Source organism: Plectropomus leopardus, chromosome 11, assembly GCF_026936395.1.
Source record: "Plectropomus leopardus strain MGB_pleo_1.0 chromosome 11, ASM2693639v1, whole genome shotgun sequence".
Taxonomy (NCBI): Eukaryota; Metazoa; Chordata; class Actinopteri; order Perciformes; family Serranidae; genus Plectropomus; species Plectropomus leopardus.
Genome location: NC_142186.1, coordinates 25,170,625 through 25,195,471, shown reverse-complemented (window position 1 = coordinate 25,195,471; position 24,847 = coordinate 25,170,625). Strand labels below are relative to the sequence as shown.

General features: G+C 38.5%; 3 protein-coding genes across 4 annotated transcripts in view; 2 read left to right on the top strand and 1 right to left on the bottom strand.

Moving 5' to 3' along the window:
- The window catches only part of LOC121945278 (uncharacterized), a 9,314-nt gene extending 4,068 nt beyond the window's left edge, over nt 1-5,246 (top strand). Inside the window, exons 8-11 of the mRNA XM_042489394.2 lie at nt 46-162; nt 1,511-1,533; nt 1,635-1,740; nt 1,925-5,246. Coding sequence (XP_042345328.2) covers nt 46-162; nt 1,511-1,533; nt 1,635-1,740; nt 1,925-2,190 — 512 coding nt within the window. The 3' untranslated portion in view covers nt 2,191-5,246. The remainder of the gene's footprint in view (nt 1-45; nt 163-1,510; nt 1,534-1,634; nt 1,741-1,924) is intronic.
- LOC121945295 (tumor necrosis factor receptor superfamily member 5) lies at nt 3,622-14,251 on the bottom strand. 2 transcript variants are annotated; one of them, XM_088084392.1, is made up of 7 exons: nt 14,113-14,251; nt 10,001-10,136; nt 9,776-9,901; nt 5,038-5,187; nt 4,152-4,205; nt 3,946-4,050; nt 3,622-3,761 (listed from the first exon to the last, which is right to left on the bottom strand). In XM_088084392.1, the coding sequence occupies exons 2-7, from the start codon at nt 10,134-10,136 to the stop codon at nt 3,652-3,654; spliced, it is 681 nt and encodes a 226-aa protein (XP_087940518.1). In that variant the 5' UTR covers nt 14,113-14,251; the 3' UTR covers nt 3,622-3,651. The 2 variants fall into 2 exon arrangements, with proteins under 2 accessions (XP_087940518.1, XP_042345350.2); XM_042489416.2 differs by lacking the exon at nt 14,113-14,251 and adding an exon at nt 10,481-11,412.
- tnfrsf1a (tumor necrosis factor receptor superfamily, member 1a) lies at nt 14,242-24,847 on the top strand. Its single transcript, XM_088084391.1, has 10 exons — nt 14,242-14,380; nt 18,308-18,412; nt 18,523-18,631; nt 18,776-18,901; nt 19,013-19,168; nt 19,950-20,028; nt 20,909-20,964; nt 21,823-21,998; nt 22,090-22,210; nt 22,344-24,847. Exons 2-10 carry the CDS (start codon nt 18,344-18,346, stop codon nt 22,649-22,651), a joined length of 1,200 nt encoding a protein of 399 aa, XP_087940517.1. The 5' UTR covers nt 14,242-14,380; nt 18,308-18,343; the 3' UTR covers nt 22,652-24,847.

Sequence of the window (24,847 nt, the reverse complement as noted above, 5' to 3'; positions counted from 1 at the left end):
AGAGAGACACTAGCATGGCTGTAAACTCTAGTTTCTTTCTCTCAGACAAGAGGAGTGCTCAGTTGGTAGTCATCTTGTGTCCAGTGGTTGCTGTGGGATGCATGGCTCTTGTGATCCTGTTCTTTGTTCGTCGTCCTGGAGATGAAACATGTTTCAAGCAAGGTAGGATGGTGTTTACATCCAAGCATGGATGGATTATTGAAGGGGCCTACCAGGCACAGGCCCAACCAACCCTCACCTACAAAATGTCACTTTAATAGAGACACATACCAACCACAAGGAGACTCAAAATGATGACAAAAAGATTTAAAGGAACAACAAAGAGACACAAAATGACTATAGAGAAACTTAAGATGACCAAAAAAGACACAAAAAATGCTCAATGACTACACTGAGACACAAACCAACCACAGAAAAGAGGCAAAACTACCACAAACTCTGTGTTTCTTGAGATGGTGGGGCCTTTTACATATGTGTGCCCAGGGCCCCATTGTTTCATAATCCGCCCATGCATCCAGGGCAGGTTCAGTCTTCAGTCTCTGATTCCACTCCAGTACACTTTTTGTCACATTCAGCAAATATTTCCTTATAGTCTGCATACTATCTGTTCTGTGTGTTCATACAGGCGTGACTATGTTAGGGGGAAAAAGCGTGACTTAGATGAGAGACACAACACTATCATGCTGTGCTCGTGCACAGGACAGAGGAAAGGTCATGTCTGTGCAGGAGGAAAGCAGTGGGAGTGAGGAAGACTGTTAAACAGAGCTTCTAACGGAGCCCTGAAAAGAGAGGTGTATTTGTTTTGGTGTTAAGTTCAGACGTCAACAGTCTGTCTCCAGAATTATGACTCCAGAATTATAACTCCACATTTAATTAATTAATTAAACTCTTGAAACTTTTGTTCACATCTGTTCTGCAAAACAACAAACTGTTTACTGAAAGCCTTTGATGACCATAATGAGAGAGCAACTATGATCAGAAATACATTATTAGCTTGTAGAGAGTTATTTGCTTTGTAAATCATATACACAGGGCTGTTTTTAGGATTTGAGGACACTGGGAGCTCAGCCTGAACCGCAGAAGGGGGGATTTTTCTTTTTTTTAATGCTTTTTTATGCACTCTGGCACTTTATTTACCCTTAAAAACTTTTTTTAAATTTAGCAGATTAATTATGAATTGTGATGAGAAAATATTAGAAGCTGTTGGTAATAAGTATTAAGCATAGAGTACTTTACAACTGCTGTCATTAAAAAAATACTGACTAGAGTTGAAAAAAAGGTTAAATGTATGTATCCATGTTAACAGTGGTTGGAAGTACAAATATGAATGGAGTGATAAATTATTCGATCTGGGGATTTAAAAAAATAAATTATTATCTTTTCTTAAAATGCATTTAGGCCCGGCCTATATATTTAGATCCAGGGCTATCTGTAAAACATGATCCATCATTGTTGGATGTGTGAAGAAACTGTCTTTCTTGTACTTATTTATTCATCTGTTGTTTTTCAGCTATTTCAAATTTATGCAATAAGGTGAGTAGCTGATTTACTCACCTTTTATCATGTACTATCTACATATATAGCATCACTTCACTATTGTTTGCCTCTCACTGATGGACGTGTGCTTTTTTTAGGAAATAAGAGTTGCTTCTCACAAGCCGAAGGAGTCATCTCATCAGCTCCCCAGAGACTCATTCAGTGCAAAACAGCAGTCGCCGTGCCTCTCAGCAGCCAATCTGGGTACTGATGATTGAAATGAAGAAATACTTGACTCACTTTGTGGAGTCATTAAGATCTAAAACATGTAAAGATGCAGCTGTGTTACTGTTATGAGTTGTACTTTGTTGTCTGCATGTTAATGTACTTCAACGGGTCTATTAAACTTTTCTTTAAGTGCCCTGTTTGCTTGTTTTGGTCTCTGTAGGTCCAGTCCACGTCCACAATCCAGGAACGGTCGTCTTCAGCTTGCTCGGTCAATTTACAAGCCAGGTTGATCCAACAGTTGAATGTGGGAAGAAACCTGAGAGAGTGATCAGTGAAGATGAGAGAGACTGTCCTGTGTTTCATCCCACGTCCTCTCCCAGTATTCATCTCTCTGAAGAGGAAAGGAGTGGAGAAATTGACAGCATTTTCTTTCCCTCTCAGGAGCAGGGGAAAGACTGCCACGTGTCCAAAGAGGAGGCACTGTGATGCATACTAAAAATCCCTGGAGATTTGTGTTGGTAGTTATGGCCGCTGGCATCCAGACTGATCCTAAAGGCATTCTTTTAATGGAAGGATGCATAAAACTGTGAAACCAAAGATGAATGTGGGGTAAATCCACCTCCCTCTGGCAAACTGTGAAGGGATCTCAGTGCTCCACAGAGACATTTTATCTGCATGCTCCATGACAGCTTGTGGTCAATGCACAGCTGGAACAGCTGGAGGGTGATCTCCTCAGTAAGTTATAATTTAAAATGTCATGTAAATACTCTTTAATAAGCTCTGGCAGTTCCCTATAAAGTATTACACCTGAATGTTTCCTGTTTTGCATAAATATTAGCCATTTTTATTGCAATAAAATTGTATTTAAAACAAAGAAAAAGTAGGGATGTATGCAACTTAAAAACAATCACATATAGTAAGCATATTTCAAAAAGTCTGTTTATACATAAAAATGTACATAAATGTACAACACAGTCTCACAGAAATATGTGAAATAGACACAACCTCTTTCAGGTCCATGTGTAGGATTTTGGGGGAGTCCTATAAATCTGACACACTGCTCCTTTAAAAATGCATTACGTGGCAGTAGGCAAAAACATGTGTTAAAATTACATGCTGGCAACCTTAAAACAATGCCAGTGCCAAGTCCAATGAGATCTGTCACAGTTTCAAACATGTTGTTAATGTGGTTTAGGTTGTGAAATGATTGCAGGTTGGCTAGATTTAGGGAGGGAAAAACACTTGGCTTAAAGAAAAATGCTTGAACAGGAGGCAAGTGACATTGTTTTATGTACTTTGCATAGTTACATTGTGTACCTATGTAAAGTACTTTACATTGTTTTGTTATGTCCGTAAAGTCATGTAACTATTTTGACTTTTGGTTTCACATGCAAGTCGGGTTAAAAGTCCTTGTTTGCTTGACCGTTCCACCACCCCTCATGCTCACCATGCCAGATTTCTTGCTCTTTATATGTAATTCATGTGTCCATCATGACAAAAAAACCTCACTGGCATTGCTCATGTGTTGCCAGCATGTTATTTTAACACATTTCATACCCACCACCATGTTAAGAGTTGGTGTCCAGTTTTCATATTTCTATGAGACCGGGCTGAAACATAAAGATGTGAAATATCTTTAACTTTTGTGTAACATAGTACATACCACTGTTTAGCAAACACACTGTACAATTTCTAACTCATGTATAACCATCAGTGTCACACTCGGTATCTTCCAGATTGGCTGTTTTTACACTTTTATCATCTTAATGTCACAGATGTCAAACAGTCGTTAAAACAGCATCAGTCTTGAGTCGAACTTTCGGTCATTCCATCCATCCGTGCAGGTCAACTGTTCTCTTTTCTCATAAATGTCCAAAACAGCGAGATGTTTTGCACTGAATTTCCGCCTGTCAAATTCTTGCTTATACAAATTCAGGCTCCAAAATCTCATACATCACATTGGTCACATTTCCCTAAACCTTCCTGGACAGGTGTGGATACTTCTTCGTTCTCAGAGTATCTTGGTGAAGGTTCAGTTTCTTCAGTCAAAAAGTAGCCTGAGCAACGATAGAATAAGGCAAGCATTTGAAATTGCAATATAAGGTAATAATCCTTTTAGATCACAAAAAAAAAAAAACCTCAACATAAGTTCATGCACAATATAAAATGTTAAAATGCTCGGTGTACTTCCTGTGTTTGTATATAGCTGCAGGGTTTTCTGCTTCATAATAATCCACTAACCGTGCTTGGATTTGATCCAGCGCAGAAAGGGCTTGATTTTTGTTGCAACAACTAGTGCAATTCCCGCACACAGGAGGGCAATTATTACCAGGAACCACACTGTATCTGTAATAGTATAAGAGACACATTTTTAGATTTACATGAACACCCGTTTGAGAAAGTTCTTTCTTTATATTGGCACAGTCCGAAGTGATGTCTTACTTTACCTCTGAGTGGTTGAGAAGGTTGCCAGAGTGTGGTGAGGGGTTCAGGTTTCGGGGCTGGAGGGGAGGAGATAAAAAAACCCCAATTTATCAAATCAGTGAAGACTCATTTAATAGGGCAATGGAAATATTGAGCTATTAATTGTTCAGGTTTGCCAGTGAGCTCGCTTTGATGTGTCTTACTGACTCTAGTCAGGAAGTACGGATTTCTAACCCCACAACACGGTTTATAATTAACTCATGTCACCTTGTGCGTGTGAACTGACTCCATGGTTACTGCAGAGTAAACAAACAGCCGCTAACTGAGGTCAGAACATGTAAAATACTTTATCGACATCAGTGTAATCTGATTTATTTGTGTTAGCTTTAATCATTTAGTTGTTACATCAGCAGGTAACTGTTTCAGCTGAATTTGAGTAGCAGTCCAGTGGTTACAGTGCTCCCTGTAGTGCTACAGAGCAACATGTTGACAGGGTTGCTGTTAAAAAGCAGTGATAAACAGGGATGTGTCAAGGAAATCTGAGGGTCTTAAAAGAACAAAGACCAACTTTTTATGGAGCTGCTGGGGCACTACAAGATGAAACAGAAGTAACAAATTATTATGTCCCACAAAAATGGGCATAGAAGAAATCAATTAGGACCTGTATCCGGCGAGTGTTTTTCCTCAGCAGAAAAGCGGTTGCACGGCGCTTGGGAGCGCTTCCCTAGTGTTTTCAGTAGAATTTGTTTAAGTGTCAGATTTGCTTTTATATGACGATTTTGTGTTTTTCAAACATCTGTCTGAAAGTTTAGTTGAATGTGCCCAATGATAGAAAAGTCTGCCAGAGAAAATGACTTCCTTTATTAGATTTTCACTTTTAATGTAATGCTGCAGCTGACTCTCAGGTACCTGTAGTGGATGGAGGGAGTGTAGAACTGATGAATAAGATTTGTGTTGGCACACAGTGTGTGCAGGGTTTGTCTCCGCATCTGTATCCAGCTTTACATCCGCACACAGTGTTGCGAATGGTACTGCAGTTTGACTTATACACCATGTTTGCTGTAAGATAAAAAATACACAAAACAACTGTGTCATTAAAACATAGAGTATAATACTAATTCTTAGTGTATTAACTTGTATGACGAACACACACACTAATACACAAAGTTTGCCTCTGAAACATGACATAAGTTGGAAAATGAGAAATGACTCACAAACCAGACATGGCAGGTAAAGATTCTGGTTTTATGTCACCAGATGGTTATATTTTCACATTATTACCTGTTCTTTAGAGACAGATGCAACTGTTGTTTTTCAGTGAAAGCAGTATTTCACTTTGATGAAACTGTTTTAAGTTGCGTACGTCAATTTGCAAAATTAACAAAAAAAAGAACTACTACTCTGAGTCTGATAGGGCCATAGTCATTACAAAACATCATCATAATAGTTGTCATTTTGTGTCATTTAGGGTCACAGTTCAGATAGATCTTCAGATCTTTGTGGTTGAATTCTGAAACTGATGCAACCAAAGTTCACATGTTGAACCAGGTATTATCTTCAATCCATTTCTAGTCTTGATTATACTCCACTGTTTCCCAGTAATGACAACTAGATGTCTTTACAAGCAGCATTTAAATGTGATGTTTTGAAACAGTTAATCAAACTCTTTGCAGGTGGGAGGTCACATATCACCTCAAAGAGGTGCATCTGGAGCTTTTAAATTAATGTTACTGAAGAAGACTGAATTGAGTGTAAAAGTAAAAGTTGACAGCAGATTTAAAGCAGTAGATATGTACGAAACTGAAGCCATTAGAGTAGATTTAAGAGTTGAAATTTTAACACTGTAGGAAAAGATTAGTGTAAAACATGTGAGGCCCCTTTGAAACTTTGTTTGCACATCAAACTCCTTGCAAATTGTTAAAGAGAAACATCAGCATTACCAGGATCCTATTTTCCCACATTAGTGTGTCTAAGTGACTAATACCAACACATTTTTTTTAAATTAGTCCAGTAATGAGAGACAGGGCTGCAACCACGCAACATCCTTAGTGTAACCAGATGGAGCAATTTTATGTCTATTAAAATAGGTTATTTTTTACCAGACAGGTTCTGATTGTTATGTGTCTGGAGTGCCTTTTATATCTTATGCTTGATGCAGTCTGTTTACCATTGCATCTAAAACCTTTTTAATCTGCCTTTTGTTCTAGAGTAACATTACAGTCTTAATTGTAAGTTTTAATATTTGATTTCTACTTTATTTTATTCCTGCTGTTTATCTTATTTCTTTTTTAATCTTTTCTTGATAAAAAAAAAAGGTTTTATTGTTGTCTTTGTTGCTACAACTTCGTGCATATAGTTAATATATTTTTAACTTTGTGTTTTGAATGGTGTATGTTATCCTTCATATTGTGTTTGCGTTGTTTCAGTTTTGCTATGTGAAGCATTTTGGGCTACTCGTTTGTATGAAAGGTGCTATATAAGTTAAGTTAAGTTTCATTCAAGAAGAAGTCTTGTTTGGAGATTTCACGATTTTTAAGTCATGGATGATTATTTAGCTGTTGTCGAAAATGCAGATAAAACCTTTGAATTTGATGGCCACCCTTATTTATGTGAGCTGGAGTATAAATCTCGTGAGAGAACAAGACTGTTGGAGTGACTGTTTTTGAGTCACTTAAATGCCTCACCTGAACAAACATCTCAGGATCCTCTTATTAAAGGCAGATGTAATCAGTCAACAGTGGAAGATACTAAGAGGACACAGTCTTCAACCCCCATGTGTTTGGTTAATCTTAATTTATTGTTCATTGAATTTGTCTATTACCCAGCTGATTTGAACTTTGTTTTTTTGTAAAGGCCTGTTTATTTTGGGGGTAAAGTTTGTTTGGGGTTTTGATTTTGATGCAACATTTAGACAAATCAGTTTATAGTTTCACCCAGCAACTCTCCATGCATCCTTCAAATCAACCAACTCTAAAAACACCCAAAGCTCCCTGGATGATCAGACAAAACTATGTGTTCAAACCAGAGACAATGAGTCAATCAAGTCTATGGCGTCTGTGGGTGGCTATTTGTTTAGAAGGTGCAATAGAGACTTTTCCTTCAGCAAGACTTGGGCACAGCAAGAAACAGACCAGATCAAGCGTAAGGAAAAGAAACACCTATGATAATCTGAAAACACACCTATGATAATCTGAAAACAAAACAATCTGAAAACAATCTGAAAAAATAACCATTTTTAATCAACATACAGTGACAGTGCACAATTGCCCCGTTAGATTACATTGCCAGTGTTACGCATCAGGCTGCAGCCCTCTTCTCTCAATAGTGGACCGATTTCAACATTTTTTGCTGATATCAGTCACTTAGACATAAAAGTATGGGGGAAAAAGAGTTCAGATTTAAAAATGCGCAAATTGCCCTTTAATGCCCTTTTAATCAAAGTATAATCAAATATATATCAACGCTGTTTTATTGCAAGAAAAGTGTCTGACATTTATGTGTGGGTTGAATCATTTCCACCTGAATTAGTTTCCATAGCCATTAATTGGCATAAAGCCCAGATGTGTGTGGGATTGTGTTTATGACATTTTGAACACCCACCTTCACCCCCCCCTGCCGAGTGATATTATGTCAGACTATAAAAGGTTTGTTTACAGCTGCACTGTAACTCTTGATAATGTCTCTATGATATGTAGAGAGAGCGTCTTGGTGCACATGTAAAAGTCAAGTCAAAATTCAGACTGAGAATAACAGACTTCTATGTTTTCTCCCTTTTTCATTTTCCACAGTGACATTTAAAAATAAGCACAACAGGCTGTTTTTTGCTCACCTGTGACTTTTCTGTGTTCTTCTCTTTTTTCCACTGACATGATGATGGTCTACCCCCCCCCGACCCGCTGATGCTGGTGCTGTTGATACCCGTTCAGAATCCCACCCTCTGAGCTGGTTCACAGAGGGTTTCTCAGACCCCACTTCCCCCTCCTGCTTTTAATCTCTCTCTGACTGTATCCCACCATGACACACAAAAATGGGAAATCCCCTTGCATGTGTGACCTGAGGACTCTATGGGCAAACTTCTCTGAAATCATGTTACACAGACAGAGTTGAGTAACAGTGAAGAGCCGACTTGTTCATAGTTTTGTTTTGTGACTGGACCGGTCAGGACTCCTGAGAAGTGATGAATCACTCGTGTCATGTATCATGTTCAGGCGACATGACACACACACACACACAACAAACACTGAATCACAATGTTTCATATGAGGGCGATGACAGATATTTCTATCGTAATATTTAATTACTTTAAATCAAAACCAGTCCACATTGCATCTGATGCTCTGTTGGTGTTTGAGGTCCAAGATTTCTAGCATTCAGCTTCTTCATCCTGCATATGTTATAATGATACGGTCTGTTAACCATATTATTATTTATTTACTGTTTCCTAGGTTGAGATCAGAGAGCCAAAGAAAAGAATGGTTCAAATCTCCTGAAAGAATTCAGCCAGTTAAAGGGATAGTTCGAATCTTCTGAAGTTGGGTTTATAAGGTACTTCCAAACTTATAATGGTAGTGTATTACCTACAGAAGTGATACTTAACTGATGCTCATGGACCAAATCTGGCAGACAAACAGGCCTGCCGATCGTTTTCTAATTCTAATTACAATGTTTAAAAAAATAAAATAAATTATATTGTACTTAAAATGTAAATAAGGTGCCAGAGTTCATGAAAAAGCATCAAAATATAGCTTCTTTATCAAGAAAAGGGAAAGATCCAAGATCCGGTGCTAAGTTAAATCCTGGAAACACCCCTGTGTACATCTGATCTGTGTGGGGCTGCTGTGACTGGATTTGACTTGTTTATTCATTTCATCTAATAAATATTATTAATGTGAGTTAATTAACTGTATGCTAGCCTCTGTTATTTTGAAAAAGTGTCCCACAAGTGGAGCAAGTTGCGTATCCCTGATCTACAGTACATGGCAGCCAGCAAGCCCCCAGTTTCTGGAAGCAGGCGAGAGTACAAGCTAAGTATACTGCTGTAGATGGTGGTAGCAGCAAAATATATTTCAGCCACTTAAAAAACACCCACCTAAAATGACACTGCTTTACCTTACTGTCAGACAGCGCTTTCTAACAGGGAACTGAAGCCGTTTTATACGTTTTTGCTCTCTTCAAGGCCACCGGACTCCTTTTCATTTCATTTTACCTCACAGAACACGGGAGCTGCTGTTCTACCGCTGCCTTGATGGATTACTTGTTTGTGTCATTGTGTGACTTTGGTGAATCTGAGCTAACCCTTTAAAATACCAAAGTCGAACGTTAACAAAAAACACTGAGACTGAGGCAGCGGTAGACAAGCAACTCTCATGTTCCGTGAGATAAAATTTCAAATGAGTCTGGTAACTTTCAAAAGAGGATAGATAAGAGCTTCAGTCTCCCACTAGAAAGGGCTATTTGACAGCAAGGTAAAGCAGCGAAAATTCTCCAAACTGGGGGCCCGCTGACCGACATCTAAAAAACACTTTATATAAACACTACCATATAAACCATTATGGTATCATTGCTGTCATTGGCTGTTTCTCTACAAAGGATTTTCACACAATTCAGGTCTCACTCAAGAGAAAAAAAAAGATGTGAGATTACTCACGTTTATCACAGTTGTCACAAACTTCGCAGGTCAATTCTTCGTTGTAGTTTTCGATGAACCGGTTACCCTCGCAAGGTTTACACCTATGGTCACAAGTGTTGTCTGAACGCCTCTCTATAAACTGACCTGGAATATACACATAGACTTTACATGTTTGACCCGTTAGCAGCAAAACTATGAACTCTATCAAGATGTAAAATAAGTTAAATAAGATGTTACTGGTACCTGGTGGGCACATGTCACAGCATAAGCGGGGTGTCTCAATTGGCCAGGGATATTGTGTGCCACTGCAGTTCAAAGAAAGCACAGGAGAGAAGAGAGACAGTGTGCACAGGAAGGTAAAAGCACAGAGTGGCTGCATCTGGGAAGAAGAAGAGGTGGAGAGAGAGTACAAATAGGAGGAGGATGAGCAGGAGGAAGAGGTGGATCAGATATATTCACAAACTAACAGAGTGAATGACAGGCATCCTCTTAAAAATGACAAAAATGACAAATATCTAGCACTTTTTTTTTATTCACACAAGTCATTGCTATCAGAATTTGGCACTGAAGTTACACAATACGTTGTACACACACTTTCCAGATAACACTAAAAGATAAAGTCAGCCTTGCACTAATACAAACATCTCTCTAACTTCACAGGAGAGTACAGGAAGCTTTTATCACAGCTTTTTTTGACAGCTAATGCTTACAGTCTTTACTTACCGTGGATGAGAACGTGAGGTGAGATGTAACCTGGGACCCTCTGAGTGTGAGACTGAGCAGGGGACCAGAAGTGTATCAGGGGACTATTCATAAAATGTCAGTGATGACTCATTCTGAAAGCCTGACATCTTGACTGTGTCTTTTGAAATCTCTTTGCCCTGTTTGCTCATCCTGTCTCTGTCTATTGCTGCGACCCCCTTGGCTCAGTCTGTGTGCAAAAACATGCCCTCCACCAGCCTCCACATTTTTTCCATAGGCACCATCTCTCTCGTTTCATCCAAAATCAGTCTTTTGGTTGCAAAGATTTTCTATCTCTATCTTTCTCTTTCTTACATCTGTCTCTCTTCTTAGACTCGGATGACAAGGTTATTTCAGTGAAATATCAAACAACACTCATTTGCCTCTGAGTCGTCCTGTTGCACTTACAGAAAACTGTTGAGGAAATAAACATTGTTCCAAGAAACTATATTATGCTGATGAGCTGCTCTGCAACTTTATGACACACAGAAGTGAGCAGTTAAAAGAGATTCTGATCAAAAATACCAAATGTAAAGGTAATACTAAAAGTTACATCAATCATTTTATCATGAATATGAAAATCAAAGTGCTAAGTGGTATTATTGTTGGTGTTTCCATAGTCCACCGTTTGCAATTTCCATTACTGTTGGTGGTAACCACTTCTTGAAGTGGGCTGGTACTCAACGATATGCAGCTCTGGTACTTCTACATTTTGCTCTTTTTTGTGCACCTGCACTTCTTACAAGCTGCTGGAACTCTTTTCATCCCACTCCATGTCAGATTCTCTGCATGACTTATAACGACCCAAAATAAACTGCATTACCCAGGGGACATTATGTGAAACTCACCTGTTTTTAGTTTGCCCCTGCCTGCTTTTTTGTGCTGACCAGGCCCGCCCACAGAAATGACCCAGCCCCTGAGAATGTCCAGTGCATTTTATTCATGTAGTTTTATTGAATTAAAAAAAATAAATAAATAAAATAATGTCTTCATCACCTTATGGGCCCTGCCGTCGGCAGCTAGTCTACTTGTGTGTCATTTGATACGTCTGTCTTCAGATGCAGCTACATGCTGTTTGAATTACCTCTAACCGCATTGCCTGTGTGTATTACTTTGTCTGGGTGTTAACTAAGATAATTATTTGACCACTGTGGCTTCAGTTGTCCAGAGGACAGTAAAATGCTGCTGGTAATAAACAGAGAGAGAGTATTTGGGAAATTCCTTCTAATACAGTTGAAACTTTGCAGGTGTGAGAACTTATTTGTCCAAGTGATTACAAGCTAACTGGCATTTGTTTGCTACTAAATTTGGTCATATCTGTATTCTTAACAGCAAGTGTTTATTTTCCTTATTTAAACCATCTCCACCTCAGAAACATCCAAATAAGACACTAAGTGGCAGCTTTTTTTAATCTCAGCACGTCCACCACTTAGCTGTTAAGTTGTCTCTTCTCACCATCCTTGTCACTTTTTCACAGAAACCAGACCGCAACACGTGACCTGTCAACTGTGAAATGGGCCCTAAGGTTGAGGAGAGGATCATAAAAGGGGCTGCCTCTGCAGCCCCAGTGTCGGCTCTCTGCAACACTCAGAGTACAGTGATGACTGGAAGAGAGATGACTGAGCTAAAATCACTCTGTAGTGACTTAGAGCAAACCTGGTCATGCTTATCTTGAGGTTTCAGTTTTAGGATGCTTGACCGAAAGGGGTGGTTAGAACTCGCCAGAAACATGTCAAGGTTGCTATGATAAACTTAATAGATAATAAACAAAATGTATATTTTACTTGGCTCAAAACACAAAATCTACATGCAGACTCAGAGCTGCTGTCCTCAAAGGTTTTATGAAACTAGAATGACTGTTCGCACGAGCATGTGTGAGACCTCAAAGTGTCCGTACGTTATGGCAAATGTGCCGGTGTGAGTGTGTGCATGAGACATAGCCAGAAAAGAGAGAGAGAGAGAGAGAGGAAGAGCAGAGGAGGAGGAAGAGTACAGAGATGAAGACACATTTTTGTTTGCTCACAAAAAAGGAAGGGATGTGGTTTTTCTGAGGAAGCACTTGTCTTGCTCTGCTGACTGTGCTCTTTCATGTACTGTAAACCAGCAGAGTCTCGTGAGGCTACACTCTGCTGGCCTGCTGAGTAAAGTACCAGCCTACTCCAATTATAGTGCCCTAATTACAGTGCATCAAGTTATACTTACTATATTGCCTGCATTTAAGCTCTATACAGAAATATGGACCTACAAGTTGAATTTTCACTTTGACCCTTCATTTTATCCTCTTAATAGTTTTAATTTCTACATTAAATGATGATTTAAAATGAAATTTCTTAAAATCAACTTATTTTAACTGATCTTATTAGTCCCTACTAGTTGAGGATTTTAAAAAAAAAAGTTTACAGGCCCATCTTTTCGTTAGAAATGCATGCAGATATCCAATGCATCTATTGAATATCTTTCAGCGTCCTTTAATGCCCCTGTTGAAAACTTTAAAATATACTCAATTTGACAATTATTTTTCAACTTGCTCCACAACAGTTTCTCCACATCTGACTCAATAGGTTTCATTAATGCCACATATTTTATATCTGCACATTGCATCTATTTTTTTTACACTTTATACCATGAGCATTTGTACATTGTTTATCTTTTCATATCAAATAATATACAGCTTTTTTTTTTTTATTTTAAAGGGACAGTTTGGCCCCAAATGAAAAATACTTATTTTTCCTCTTACCTGTAGTGCTATTTATTGATCTAGATTGTTTTGGTGTGAGTTGCTAAGTGTTGGAGATATTCACTATAGAGATGTCTGCCTTCTCTCCAATATAATGGAACTAGATGACACTCATTACCCGGTTACTCAAGATAATCCACAGACCTTGTTGTGAGCAGTTTCATGTAGGAACTATTTTTTTTTTCCTACTGAACTACACCCGTCAGCCGAATCATCGCTCAGAGGGAGCCATGTATCTACTCATGGAGGAGAGGCTGAGATAAGGCTCACTCTAAAATTAGAAAGAAAAAAGACCAATATTCCTATTTTCATAGCCCAAATCCTGAAGTTAGAGTGATAAATTAGAAATTTGTGATGTCATTAATTAAGTATGGAGCTGCTCCATGGACAATCAATAGGGAAAAATGTTACAGAAGACACTGAGAGCAACCAGGTCATACACAGTTTGCAGACATACAAGGAACTACACAGATTGATGCAGTAACAACAGACATTTCCTGCTGGGTATAAGATATGGCCACAGCAAAAACGTGCATAGTCAACAGCAACATTTCCCACTTTCAGGAATGGGGAAAGTTGAATAAACTGAAAGATTAAGCACCCCTTTGGACACCCCTGCTCTTGCTTTATCCTATATGACACGATTTAAGACCTAGTTTCCGGTGTCTGGTTTTGAGAAAGACTAGCTGATATACATCCATATTGATTGAACCTGTTTAAGTAATGGGAATAACATACTGGAGTCCTTCATTTAGGTAACGCTACCGCTGAAGGGGGTTTTAATCTTGCAAAAATAATAAATTAAAATGAACGTATTTCCTCGTCTAATCAGACGGCCGTTATAGTCATGCATCTGAATCACCTGATAGGCGCTCACCTGTGTGTATTGCTCATTATTGCCTGTCGGGCTTGTTTCTGTGTGTTTTTACACACATTGCCTCCTGCCAGACAATTCCTTGAAATGGTCTCGTGACGCAGCTATTTCCCGTTTGTGGCCGCCTCCGCTCATGCTAAGCAGAGAGGGGCAGCGGCACGTCGCTATGATTTAGTTTCAAAAGTATACGAATTAAATTAAACGTACATTATTGTCAATGTATGGAGCTGACGTTTAAGAGCAATCCCTCGCGGTGACAGCGATTCTCCAGGTAAGTGACGGTAAAATACCATCGCATGTCAGTCAGTGGGAAGCGCCGATTCATATCGGACTTGGTGGGCGTTATGTGGTGTGAAACTTAACCGAAACCAACGAGACAAGAAAGAAAAACAATAAAATCTTTAATGTTTGTATAGTTTACCAAGTTATCTGTAAACGCGTAAGTCGTAAGGTCGAGTTTTGAAAGTTTTTTTGAGTTGTAAGCTGAGTGAACTTTGTGTTGAGTGTTACAGGGAAATGAGGGGCGAAGCTGCCAAACCAGTGGCGTACAAATATGCAAGAGCCGTTTTTTAAACTGGCTGCAGACCAGTTCATACTTTGAGACTGCGAACAACATGTTCCACAGTATATCTTTGTTCATTTTTATGTGCCTTTTGTTTCCTGCGGTTCGTTAACACATTGTATTTATGAGAGGAGAATCCATCCACGCATTTCACAAATTCTTGACAACATTAAATAACTTTAAATGTACTATATAAAATTTAGGCAGGAACTTGGCTTTGATATAAAATTCCTTACATGTCAGTGTAAGGGTAATTTCAGATGTCATATTTGGCAAATCGAATACAGTTGCTTTTATTTTATTTTTTTTTATTTTAATCAAATGAATTACAGACTTTCTTGCTCACCTCAGATGCACCCTGCAGATAGTTTCGTTTTTTCTGCATGTTTGTTTAGAAAACCACCTGTGAAACTTGAGCCCCCACACCCCAATATAATATTAATCCTCAGACCCCTCAGCTGTTTTCATTTGGACTGTGTCTTTGTCAGAGAGTAAAACTTGTCCAAAGCAATGAGTATAGAGTTTCCTCAGGGGCGTTTCTAGGATTTGTGGACATTGGGGGGCTCATCCCAAACCTCAGTAAGGGGTCCAGGGGATTCTTCTCAATGATTTCTTGAGGGGGTGGGGGGAGTGGAGGGGGGGTATTTTATTATATAATAAAATACGTTTTCAGTTTGTTCATCTCACTCCAGTCATTTTTATTGCAGAAAAAAATGTATCTAATGGACTGAAAAAGCTATTGATGTTATTATTGTTATTTTATTATTAATGGAGCAACAGATTATTAGATCTGGGACTTTTATATTATATATTATATATTATCTATTATGTCTAGAGTTGGAGCTATTTATAAAACATTTGGGACTGAAGCCTCAAACACCCAGGCTTGATTAATAATCAACACCTCAAATAAAATACCCCCGATCTTAATATAATTGTGCTGGCAGCAGAAATCTCAGAGATTGGTGTCTCAAAACCTCAACAGGTAAATCTAAAACCTCCTCCAGAAGACTAATATATTTATGAGACTCATGACATTTCCTTCATAAAGTGATGCAGAATAGGCAAGGAAATGGATGCACACAAATTCATCAGAATACAGGAAATTAAGTGATTGACACTCAAAATCTCCTGGGGGAATTTCCCCCAAACCCCAGTTTCATATGTGTCCCTCCAAATGTGGAAATGAAACCTATGTCCATGGGTTAGATCCCATGTATGTTGAAAAATATGTCTTTTGTAATTTGGGTGAACTGACCATTTGAAAGTAATCAGGTCAAAGGTCAGGAGTTATTTAATGTAGTTTGGATAGATTTTATATTTTAAATTACTTAAATTATACAGAAAGGACTTAAATTCACAGATACCATTGTTAATTGTTGGACGAATAGTAGAGAGAAAACTTTTCCGTTCCTCTAAAATCTGCGTCAGTGTCTGAGTAATAGGGGCCACGCTATTACCAAAATCAGAAGTGTTGCTCTGGTCATCTGAGGACATCTTAGCTTCTTAGACTCGGTTCAGCTTTAATCAGATGTAAAACTTTATGTTTTCAGCCTCAGATGTACTCAACTGTGGATTACCAACTGACTCCCGAGCCCTGAAAGCCCCAGGTTTACTGTGCGTCAACTGGTTTGTAGTAGTAATAGTAATTTAAATCATTGATTTGATAAAGCTCAATATCAACTGAGACGATAAAGGCCTTCAAGATATACTGTGCAGGATTTTCCTGAATAATAAAATTTAGACTCGTGCAAAAGAGGCGTGTGGTGGTGTGTTTACCTGCATAGACTCTGCTCTCTGCCTATATATTTACTTATTTTCTTCTTATTTTTCTGTGTTTGGGACGTTCCCAGCAGGGATCGACAGATTTTCGGCCTGGCCAGTTACTGGGGCCAATATTTGACACTTGGCGATTATCTGTATCAGCATTTTATTTTAATGATTGCCGATGCAATTACATTAAGTCCCTGAAGAAACAATATCGGTCGACCCCTAGTTCCTGGACACAGCGCTCAGGTGAGGTCAGGACTTTAATTAAAGGTAGTGATAGGTTGCCAGACTATAAGCATCACATGGTGATTCTGTTTACAATCAGTCAGCGAAAATTCCTGCGTACTTTTAAAGTGAGTACTTTATTTTTAGAACTTTAGTCCCTGTCTTGTCCCTGTGTCAAAATCTGGTTGCGATACCCTCATTACTGTGCGCACAGTATATTTTGCACATTCCCAGCGTACTTTGCAAAGTACCACACAAAATGTAAACTTGGGGTTGGGCAGTGGAGTGCAGGATGGGAGGCTGCGGGGCTAATGGGACCTATAAAAGAGATTAGCAGTTAATTTGCCCTATAGAAGTATAATCTGGACATGGTTGTATTTTGTTTTATTTTTCAGTGCAAAATTAATAAATCTTCATGATATTAAGATACAGGACATTAGTTTTGTATGTCAGTAACAGTCTACTCATGAATGCATCTGAGCACACGAATGTAATAAAATGAATTGGTTGGACTGCATGAATGAGTGTTTTTGACAAGCTGTTGCACAGTAAAGAAAGATGTCCTCAAATTTCTTCAACAGATTTAATTCTTTTCAGATTCAAATGTTTTATGGGCAAAAACACGCATTGATATATGTTTGCAATTGAATGGAATAAACCTCCAGCGTCTCTGAAACTGATTGAAGCAGATAGAAATTTTAAGCAAGCTTTGAGGAAGTGGTTAGCAAATAATCTCTCATAATAGGAACCTTGAAAAAAATAATCTAGTGTTTCCCATTTATGTCTCTTTTAATTCCACTTTACCAGACCCCAGAGAATCACACTGGAAATAAGCCTGTGACTTTATTGTGTAATTTTATCCCCAACAGTAGTAGATGTTTGTGGTAACTGTCTTCAGGTGTAGAAGTTTTTATGTGTATTTAATAATTTTTAAATAAATCTGTCTTTATGTCGATACACTGCGTATCATGATATTATGTTTTGGTATACTGTACTGAATCTAAAATATAATGTTAAATGAAATATATTGCCTTGATTATAGTATCAAAAAAATACTGAATCATAACCCTTATATCATGATACACATTGTGTTACCAGATTCTTATCAACACACATGATGCATTAATGTCAAAGTACAGTTGAGCCTGATTATAATCCGTGTCCTGGTATGACCTGTAGTGTACGACAAACTGTGACCTGTTGGTGGTGCTAGAGATGAGAGGTGCACTTTGGGTCTATGATTGTTTGTAAACCTTTTCACTTTGGTGGCAATTTTAAAAACATAACGTTAAGCCATCATTTTTTCTAAACTTAGGATATTGATGAAGATAACTTACTGTTGATTTCATTGTACTTTCAAGGATATTTAAGACATTAAGTCTTAACTGAAGGCTTGTAAAATATGTCACAACAAACCAATATAGATGAATCCGTGATGTTGTGATGTGAAACAAAAATTGCAACCCATATTGAAATTTCCGTTAAAATAATCACAAGATGATTTTTTTTTTTTGGAGGCTCGGAGCATATCTGTCCATCATTCAGCAAAAGTTGGACGCAGTAATAGTATGCACAATACCTGTGAGTTATATCACTTTTACATGGGTTGTTTGAGGTGTTTACAGATTATTCTCCCTGCAGGTGGCTTCAGATGGATTGACTTAAACCTGTAAGATAATGGAGGGAGCTGGGCACAGAGGAAGATGGATCAAAAAAGCCCCTATTGGCACACTACTGCTGCTTATGGTGAGAAAAAAAATAAAAAATGCTTCACTAAATACTTTGAAATTGTATAACTACACAAAAACTTCATGTGATGGACAATAAAGCTTTTCTCTCTATATTCTGTGTTGTAGTGCATGTTCATCCCCACTCTGGCATTGTTAGAACCTTCAGAGGAGCCGATGTGTGAACCTGGGGAATATACCAATGACAAGGGAATTTGTTGCAACAAATGCTCTCCAGGTACTTTATGGCCTCCAGCACAACACATATGATTTACAGTGCTTATTATTGGAAATAATATCACACAGGCAGATTTCTTCTTCTACAATTAAACCCATCCTAACTAAAATTCTAACTGTGTTTTCACTTGGTTTTGTTATTCAGGTTTTAAGCTCGTAGAAACGTGTCACGCTTTGAATGAGAGAAGTAATTGCACACTGTGTCCTGATGGACAATACACAGACCAGATGAACTCCTCCCCCACCTGCAGAAGTTGCAAAAGCTGCAAAGGTAGAGCAACATTACCTTTTTTTGTGATTCAGTGTCACCTCATTGATTTGTCAGTGTTGCATCAGTAATGGTTTTCTTTGTTCACTTTCTCTCTTGCCAATTTTTCTGCAGCATCAAAGCATGAAGAGGAGGAGTCACCATGTGAAAGAGACCGCAACGCCATTTGTCGCTGTGAAGAGGGCTTTTACAAGTCTGTCATCGATTCAGAAACATTCCAGTGTCTCAGATGTAAACAGTGTCGTAAGGATGAAAAATTAAAACAGTCATGTAAGTCTTAAGATTTTGGAATGAAAGAAATTATACAAATATAGTTATAGGAATATACACTTACGTCAGCCAGAGGCATTGTTTTTTGGTTGTTGTTCGTACATCCCATTCTTGTGAACAACATATCATAAGAATACCTTGAAGGAATTATTTCAAATTTGGCACAAATCTCTTTTTGGACTTAACGATAAACTGATTATATTTTGGCGGTCAGAGCTCAAATGTTAGAGTCACTGTGACCTCGTCTGTCTCGTTCTACTGAACACGGTATCTCAAGAAGTTTTTAAGGGAATGTCTTTAGATTTGGCACAAAACTCCACTTGGACTCGTGATTAACTGATTAGAATTTGGTGGTCAATAGTTAAAGGTCACTTTGACTCACAAAACAGGTTTTTTTGGCCATAACTCAGGAATTCACACGCTAATTATGACAACATGACTTTTTACACCCAGAAGATCAAAGGTAGACTTCACTGTAGCTTTATAATATTCTGCACAAAGACTTTTCAAAGCCATAACAGAGAAACAGAAGGGGACACATTTTGTCATATCCTGCATTGGTGACACTAATCTTTGGTGTCCCCCTTGACACTGTGCTAATTGTATTGATTTTCTGTGCTGCCGGGCTGCCATGTGTGTGAAGCATCCATGTTTTCACAGACATGGATGTAAACTGTAACTGCAACTTTATGGATTTGCAGAGGCATACAACCATGAGGTGGTAATTCTAGTTTAGTACATTTGTGGTCAGTCTAAATAGAGTTGTTTTTGTTGTGCACAGGTTCATCGGAGAAAAACACTGTGTGTGAATGTACAGATAAATACCACAGAGTCAAGGGCAAATGCGAACCCTGCAAGAAGTGAGTACCCTAATATCTATGAGCTTTTGCTTCATGCTTTGTTCCCATCCTGCCCTTTGGGATGCTTTTATTTAAAGTTGTCAATAGGGAACTTGTTTTGTTGAATTGAAACTTGCAACGCACTTCCGGATTTGGTCAGTCTTTCCATTTGTCGGCAGCAGAAGAGAGAAGTTACAAGACATTAAAACTGGGTTGATGACATTTTAACATTTACTAAACAAGTGACCATTTGTTAATGTCAGGGGCTTCTGATTCACGCAATGTTTGCCTGATTCACTGAGAGAGGAACCCTCGATATCTGGACAAAAATACCTTTTGTGATCCTATATTTATAAATCTTTTAGACATTTGTATCAAACTGTTGAAACATTGGTAAAGATCTACAGAATAACTAAAGTAAACATTCTCTTGAAGGAGCTACATTTGGTCAAAATTTTTCTGATTAGAGAAGAACGAAATTACATTATGCATTTAAAAAGAGAATTATTAGTAAAAATGTAAACAGGGCAACAAATAAACTCTCATAAGCCTGCAAATACATTTGATTTCAGTGGAGAATGCAGTTATTAATTGTTCAGTAAGTTGTTTAGGAGGTGGACAGACACAGATACTGTCACAGATGAAAAGGGAAAACAAGGAACTGTCAGTAATTCATAGCTGTATTCACATAGTAGTAACTGTGACAGATGAAGCGTAATTATTTTTTCATTAAATACCAATTTCAACAACATTAACTTTAAGTCATATTCAAAGTGTTAGCCCTGCTTGAAGTAATTTGCTGGTGTCAGAAAAAGTGTGTCGGCCTTCATGTTATTCACTTCCTCCTAAGAGGTGCCACTTCCTCCTCAGTGTTGTGAAACATCCTCTCTTTTCTTCACAGTTGTACCGCTGAGTGCAAACACCTCTGTGCATCACCCTCTACTCATAATACAAAAGGTGAGCACTTCTGATAGGTATACGATCATCAGACCAGCTTTTGAAAGAGTTTCTTTGCAGGCACTTTGAATTATACAAGATGTGTTGTTAGTCTCTGGTTTCAATATGATGTGTGTGTTGTGTAACTACAGCTGAAGTGTGGTGACGGTGGAAACCAGGAATTGAACAACAGTCTGGCATGTGGACATACCAGATGTTTTTTGTTTTTTTTTTTGAGAAATTATTACACCTAAATTATTAATTTAAGCATCAACTTTATTTCAATAAGTTCAAATGGTAAATATCTAAATTTCTAAGAACATTTCATATGATACACTTTCTGTTTTAACCAAATTATATAAGCAAATACATTTAGAGCAAAGTAAATGTTTTTTGTTGTACAAATGTGCATATAGAAGAGAATACTAGTTATAAAACAGGTACACAAAAACAACTGGGCTTAATAGCCAATACAAAATCTTTGCTCTTCTGTAAGCAGTCATTTTAGTTAGAAAATGTTTTTGTATTTGATTTCTGGCTGTTGAGAGACACTTTAAACTTATAATGGGATTGTTGCAACAATGCATTGGGCTTGTAGGAGGTGCGTCACTTCCTTTTTGTGAACTAAAAGCAAAAACTGCCACTTATCCAGGTCTGGGAAGTGTTAAAGGGGAACTACTATTTTTAAAATTCATACATGTTATTCCCATGCTCTAAGACAGTCCAAAAATATTAGTAAATGTGAACAACTTTCTCCCTAATCGCAAAACTAAAGTCGAACTTGTGATGTTATGTAAATGCCATGTATAATTATGGCGCGTTAACGTGTACCATTCTTCATGTCTTGTTCCCTTTCTGCCTCTTCGGATCCTTATGAAGCTCCTGAGGTTGTACATAAATATCTTATCAACATAATCGCTGGAGTTGTTGTTGCGGCTGGGGTATTAGTGGTTGTTGTGGCTCTCATCACGCACATGGTCACAAAAAGGTCTACCCAGAAGAAGTTGCTGAATCCACCCTGCCCACCATCGGACATCTCCTCTGACTCATGCGAGGTACACTGATCTAACCGTCTGTGGTCACTTTTTTTTTTTTGCGGGATGTATGTTTACAGTCAATAAAACTTAATCTACTTTTGTCTCATAGCAAGTCCTGATCAACAGAAATGAACTGTCAGAGAACTTGAAAGTTAAAGCTGTTCCCCAAAGTCCTGTGAATGAGCAGGACCTGTCCAATCTGCCTGACTGTGTCCCCCTGGAAGTCAAGAGTGAGTGCATTTTACACTGCACATAGCAGCACACGTTCCTGACCAACAGACCAGTTGTTTTTCACTCAAACACACAGAAAACTATTGTACTAACTCTTATCTCTTCCCTCAACACCCCCTCCCCTCCCTTCAGTCCCTGCAGTCCCTGAGCTGATCTACATGGTGCTGGATCTGGTGCCTGTGCTGCAGGTGAAGCAGCTGGTGCGTGCTCTCGGTGTGAAAGATACAGAGATCGAACAAGCAGAGATGGATCACCGATCCTGCCGTGAGGCTCACTATCAGATGCTGAGGGTGTGGGCAGAGAGAGGCTCACAGGCGGGTATAGGGGGACGAGGCAAAACGCAGCCCTGGCCCTTGTTGCAGGAGTTGTTGGATGAACTGAGAAAGATGCACCTGGGACGGGCAGCTGAGGAGCTGGAGACAAAGTACGGCATTCAGTAATTCTGCAACGCTGGCCAAGTGGAACAAGGAGCTTATAAAACCAAGTATTGTCTCTGTTGAGACTCACTCACAGGCTGCCTCAAAGCTTTCAAACTGATACGGTGCTACCACGCGGCAGTTTTATTTCAGCAGTGTCACTGAGCACTCTACCTCTCGTCCTGCCAATCACTTACTGAAAAGACAGGGTTAAACTACTGAGAGCGATCGATCAAATGGCTAATGAGCAAATGACAAATTCTGCTTATGCAGAGAAACTTTTGCCATGTATATATATATATTTAGAAATAAAAAAGGCATTTTAGCTCTTAGGCTTAGCTGTAAAGAGTAAGTACAGTAAATATGAGGCTACGACCAGCACCTGGTTAGCTTAGCTTAGTATAAAGACATGAAACTAGAAAATTGTTAAACTGGTTTTGTCCAAAAGTAACAAAATCCACCTGTCAGCATATCTAAAACTCACTAGTTAGCCAGTTTTATTGTGATTTTTAAGAGAGGACAAAAAACTGAAGTGGAAGAATGACAACTTGATGTGTTATGGGGGTTATGTTCAGTAACACTGGACGGTTTATCCTCCGGGAGAATTTATTTCCTGGAGTCTCCGCTGGTTACCTACTCATCTAACTTCTCTTCGAGGAAGGCCGGGACACATGCCTCATCTTTAAGCACCTGGAAAACGCGAGGTTTGGCATTGGGTGCAACTATTGTGCTTCCTCTTTGCTGACGTTCAAGAGCATGGAGGCAGGTTGCATCTAATGTTGCTAAACAGTCAGTGTTATGGCCCACCCACCAGAAACCCTGCGGGCAGAGCTGGTCTCCCAGATGTTGTTTTTGAGATGTACATTAGGCTTAAAGAATTGTCTGTGGGACAGATCTAAAGCTGTTCGTGGCCCTGCGCTAAAATGATCAACTTCTCCTCCTGTTTATCAGAGCTTGATATTTACAGAAGACGGGAAAGATATCTGCTGGCTGTGATTTGTTGTTGTTTATCTCAAAGTATTTGCTCTGAACCTCGAGGGCATTGTGTCTAAAAGGCAGCATGTGTACAGACCCTAAAAAGTGTAGACTATCTCTTAAAATATCCTCTGCTGAGTCCTTTATCGCTGTGGAGAGTCACAGGCTGGAACTGTTTTTTTTCTGGGCGCAGTGAGCAATAAAGTTGTAGGTAGTCGGAGCGTAAGAGAGAGCCAGGTGAGCTGTTTCCCCGTTTCCACTCTTTATGCTAAGCTATGCTAACAGGCGCCAATTTTGTATTCACAAACATTACAGTGGGACGAACTTCACAACTAACTCCCAGCAAGAAAGCTACTAAGCACATATACCAAAAAATGTCAAACTAGTTCTTGAAGGCTGGCAAAGCCTTCGCTGAGATGCGCTGTTTCTTTGTCATCACTTTACTGTACAGTTTGTGTGTTTGGGTTTTGGGGAAAAAAGAGGAGAGTTGTTATGATTTCATAATGGACTTCACTTTTTACTATACAACATTTATTCATGACGTGAGTTTTAACAAGAACATTATATACTGGGTCTGATTTGTGTTGTTGCTGAACCACAAACAAACAGCTTTTTATAATGGTGTCTACTTTATCATATGTAATATACAAATTAAGGCAAACTGTTTTTTTGTTATTGTCAATATTACAAAAATATGTTTAAACATTTAAAACTATATTGTTTTGTGTTGGTTTTAATTTTGTTTTTCAACATATGAATATTTTAAGTGGAGCAAAAAACTATTTTTCAAGCTAACTGTTAATGTTTTAATAGTAGTTCCTGGTTAAACTGTTTAAACAGTTAGTCCTCTAGATTTTATGAGAACAATAACAAACCCAGGGAAGTTTGTGGTTCCTCCTGCAAACCAGACCCCTGTTACTTTTCACAGGTTTTTTTCTCAGCTCCATTTGCATTTTTTTAAGCTAAATCACACCAGCATTATTCATTACTGTTGGAGAAAACAGGACACGCCTTGTCTCAGTGTGCCAAGTCTTTCAGTTTTTATAATACCAGTCTCGGCCTGCAGATTCAGATATGAATCAGTCACACTCAGACAGACTGAGGACGTGTCAGTCCAAAGCACTTTTGTAATGTGCTTTGCTATACAACAGAACCATTTTTCTAGCGAATAATCACATTTTAGCCACATATAAAAGATCCTATGTTAATATATGACAATGAAATAAATGTTTCTATATATCTCTA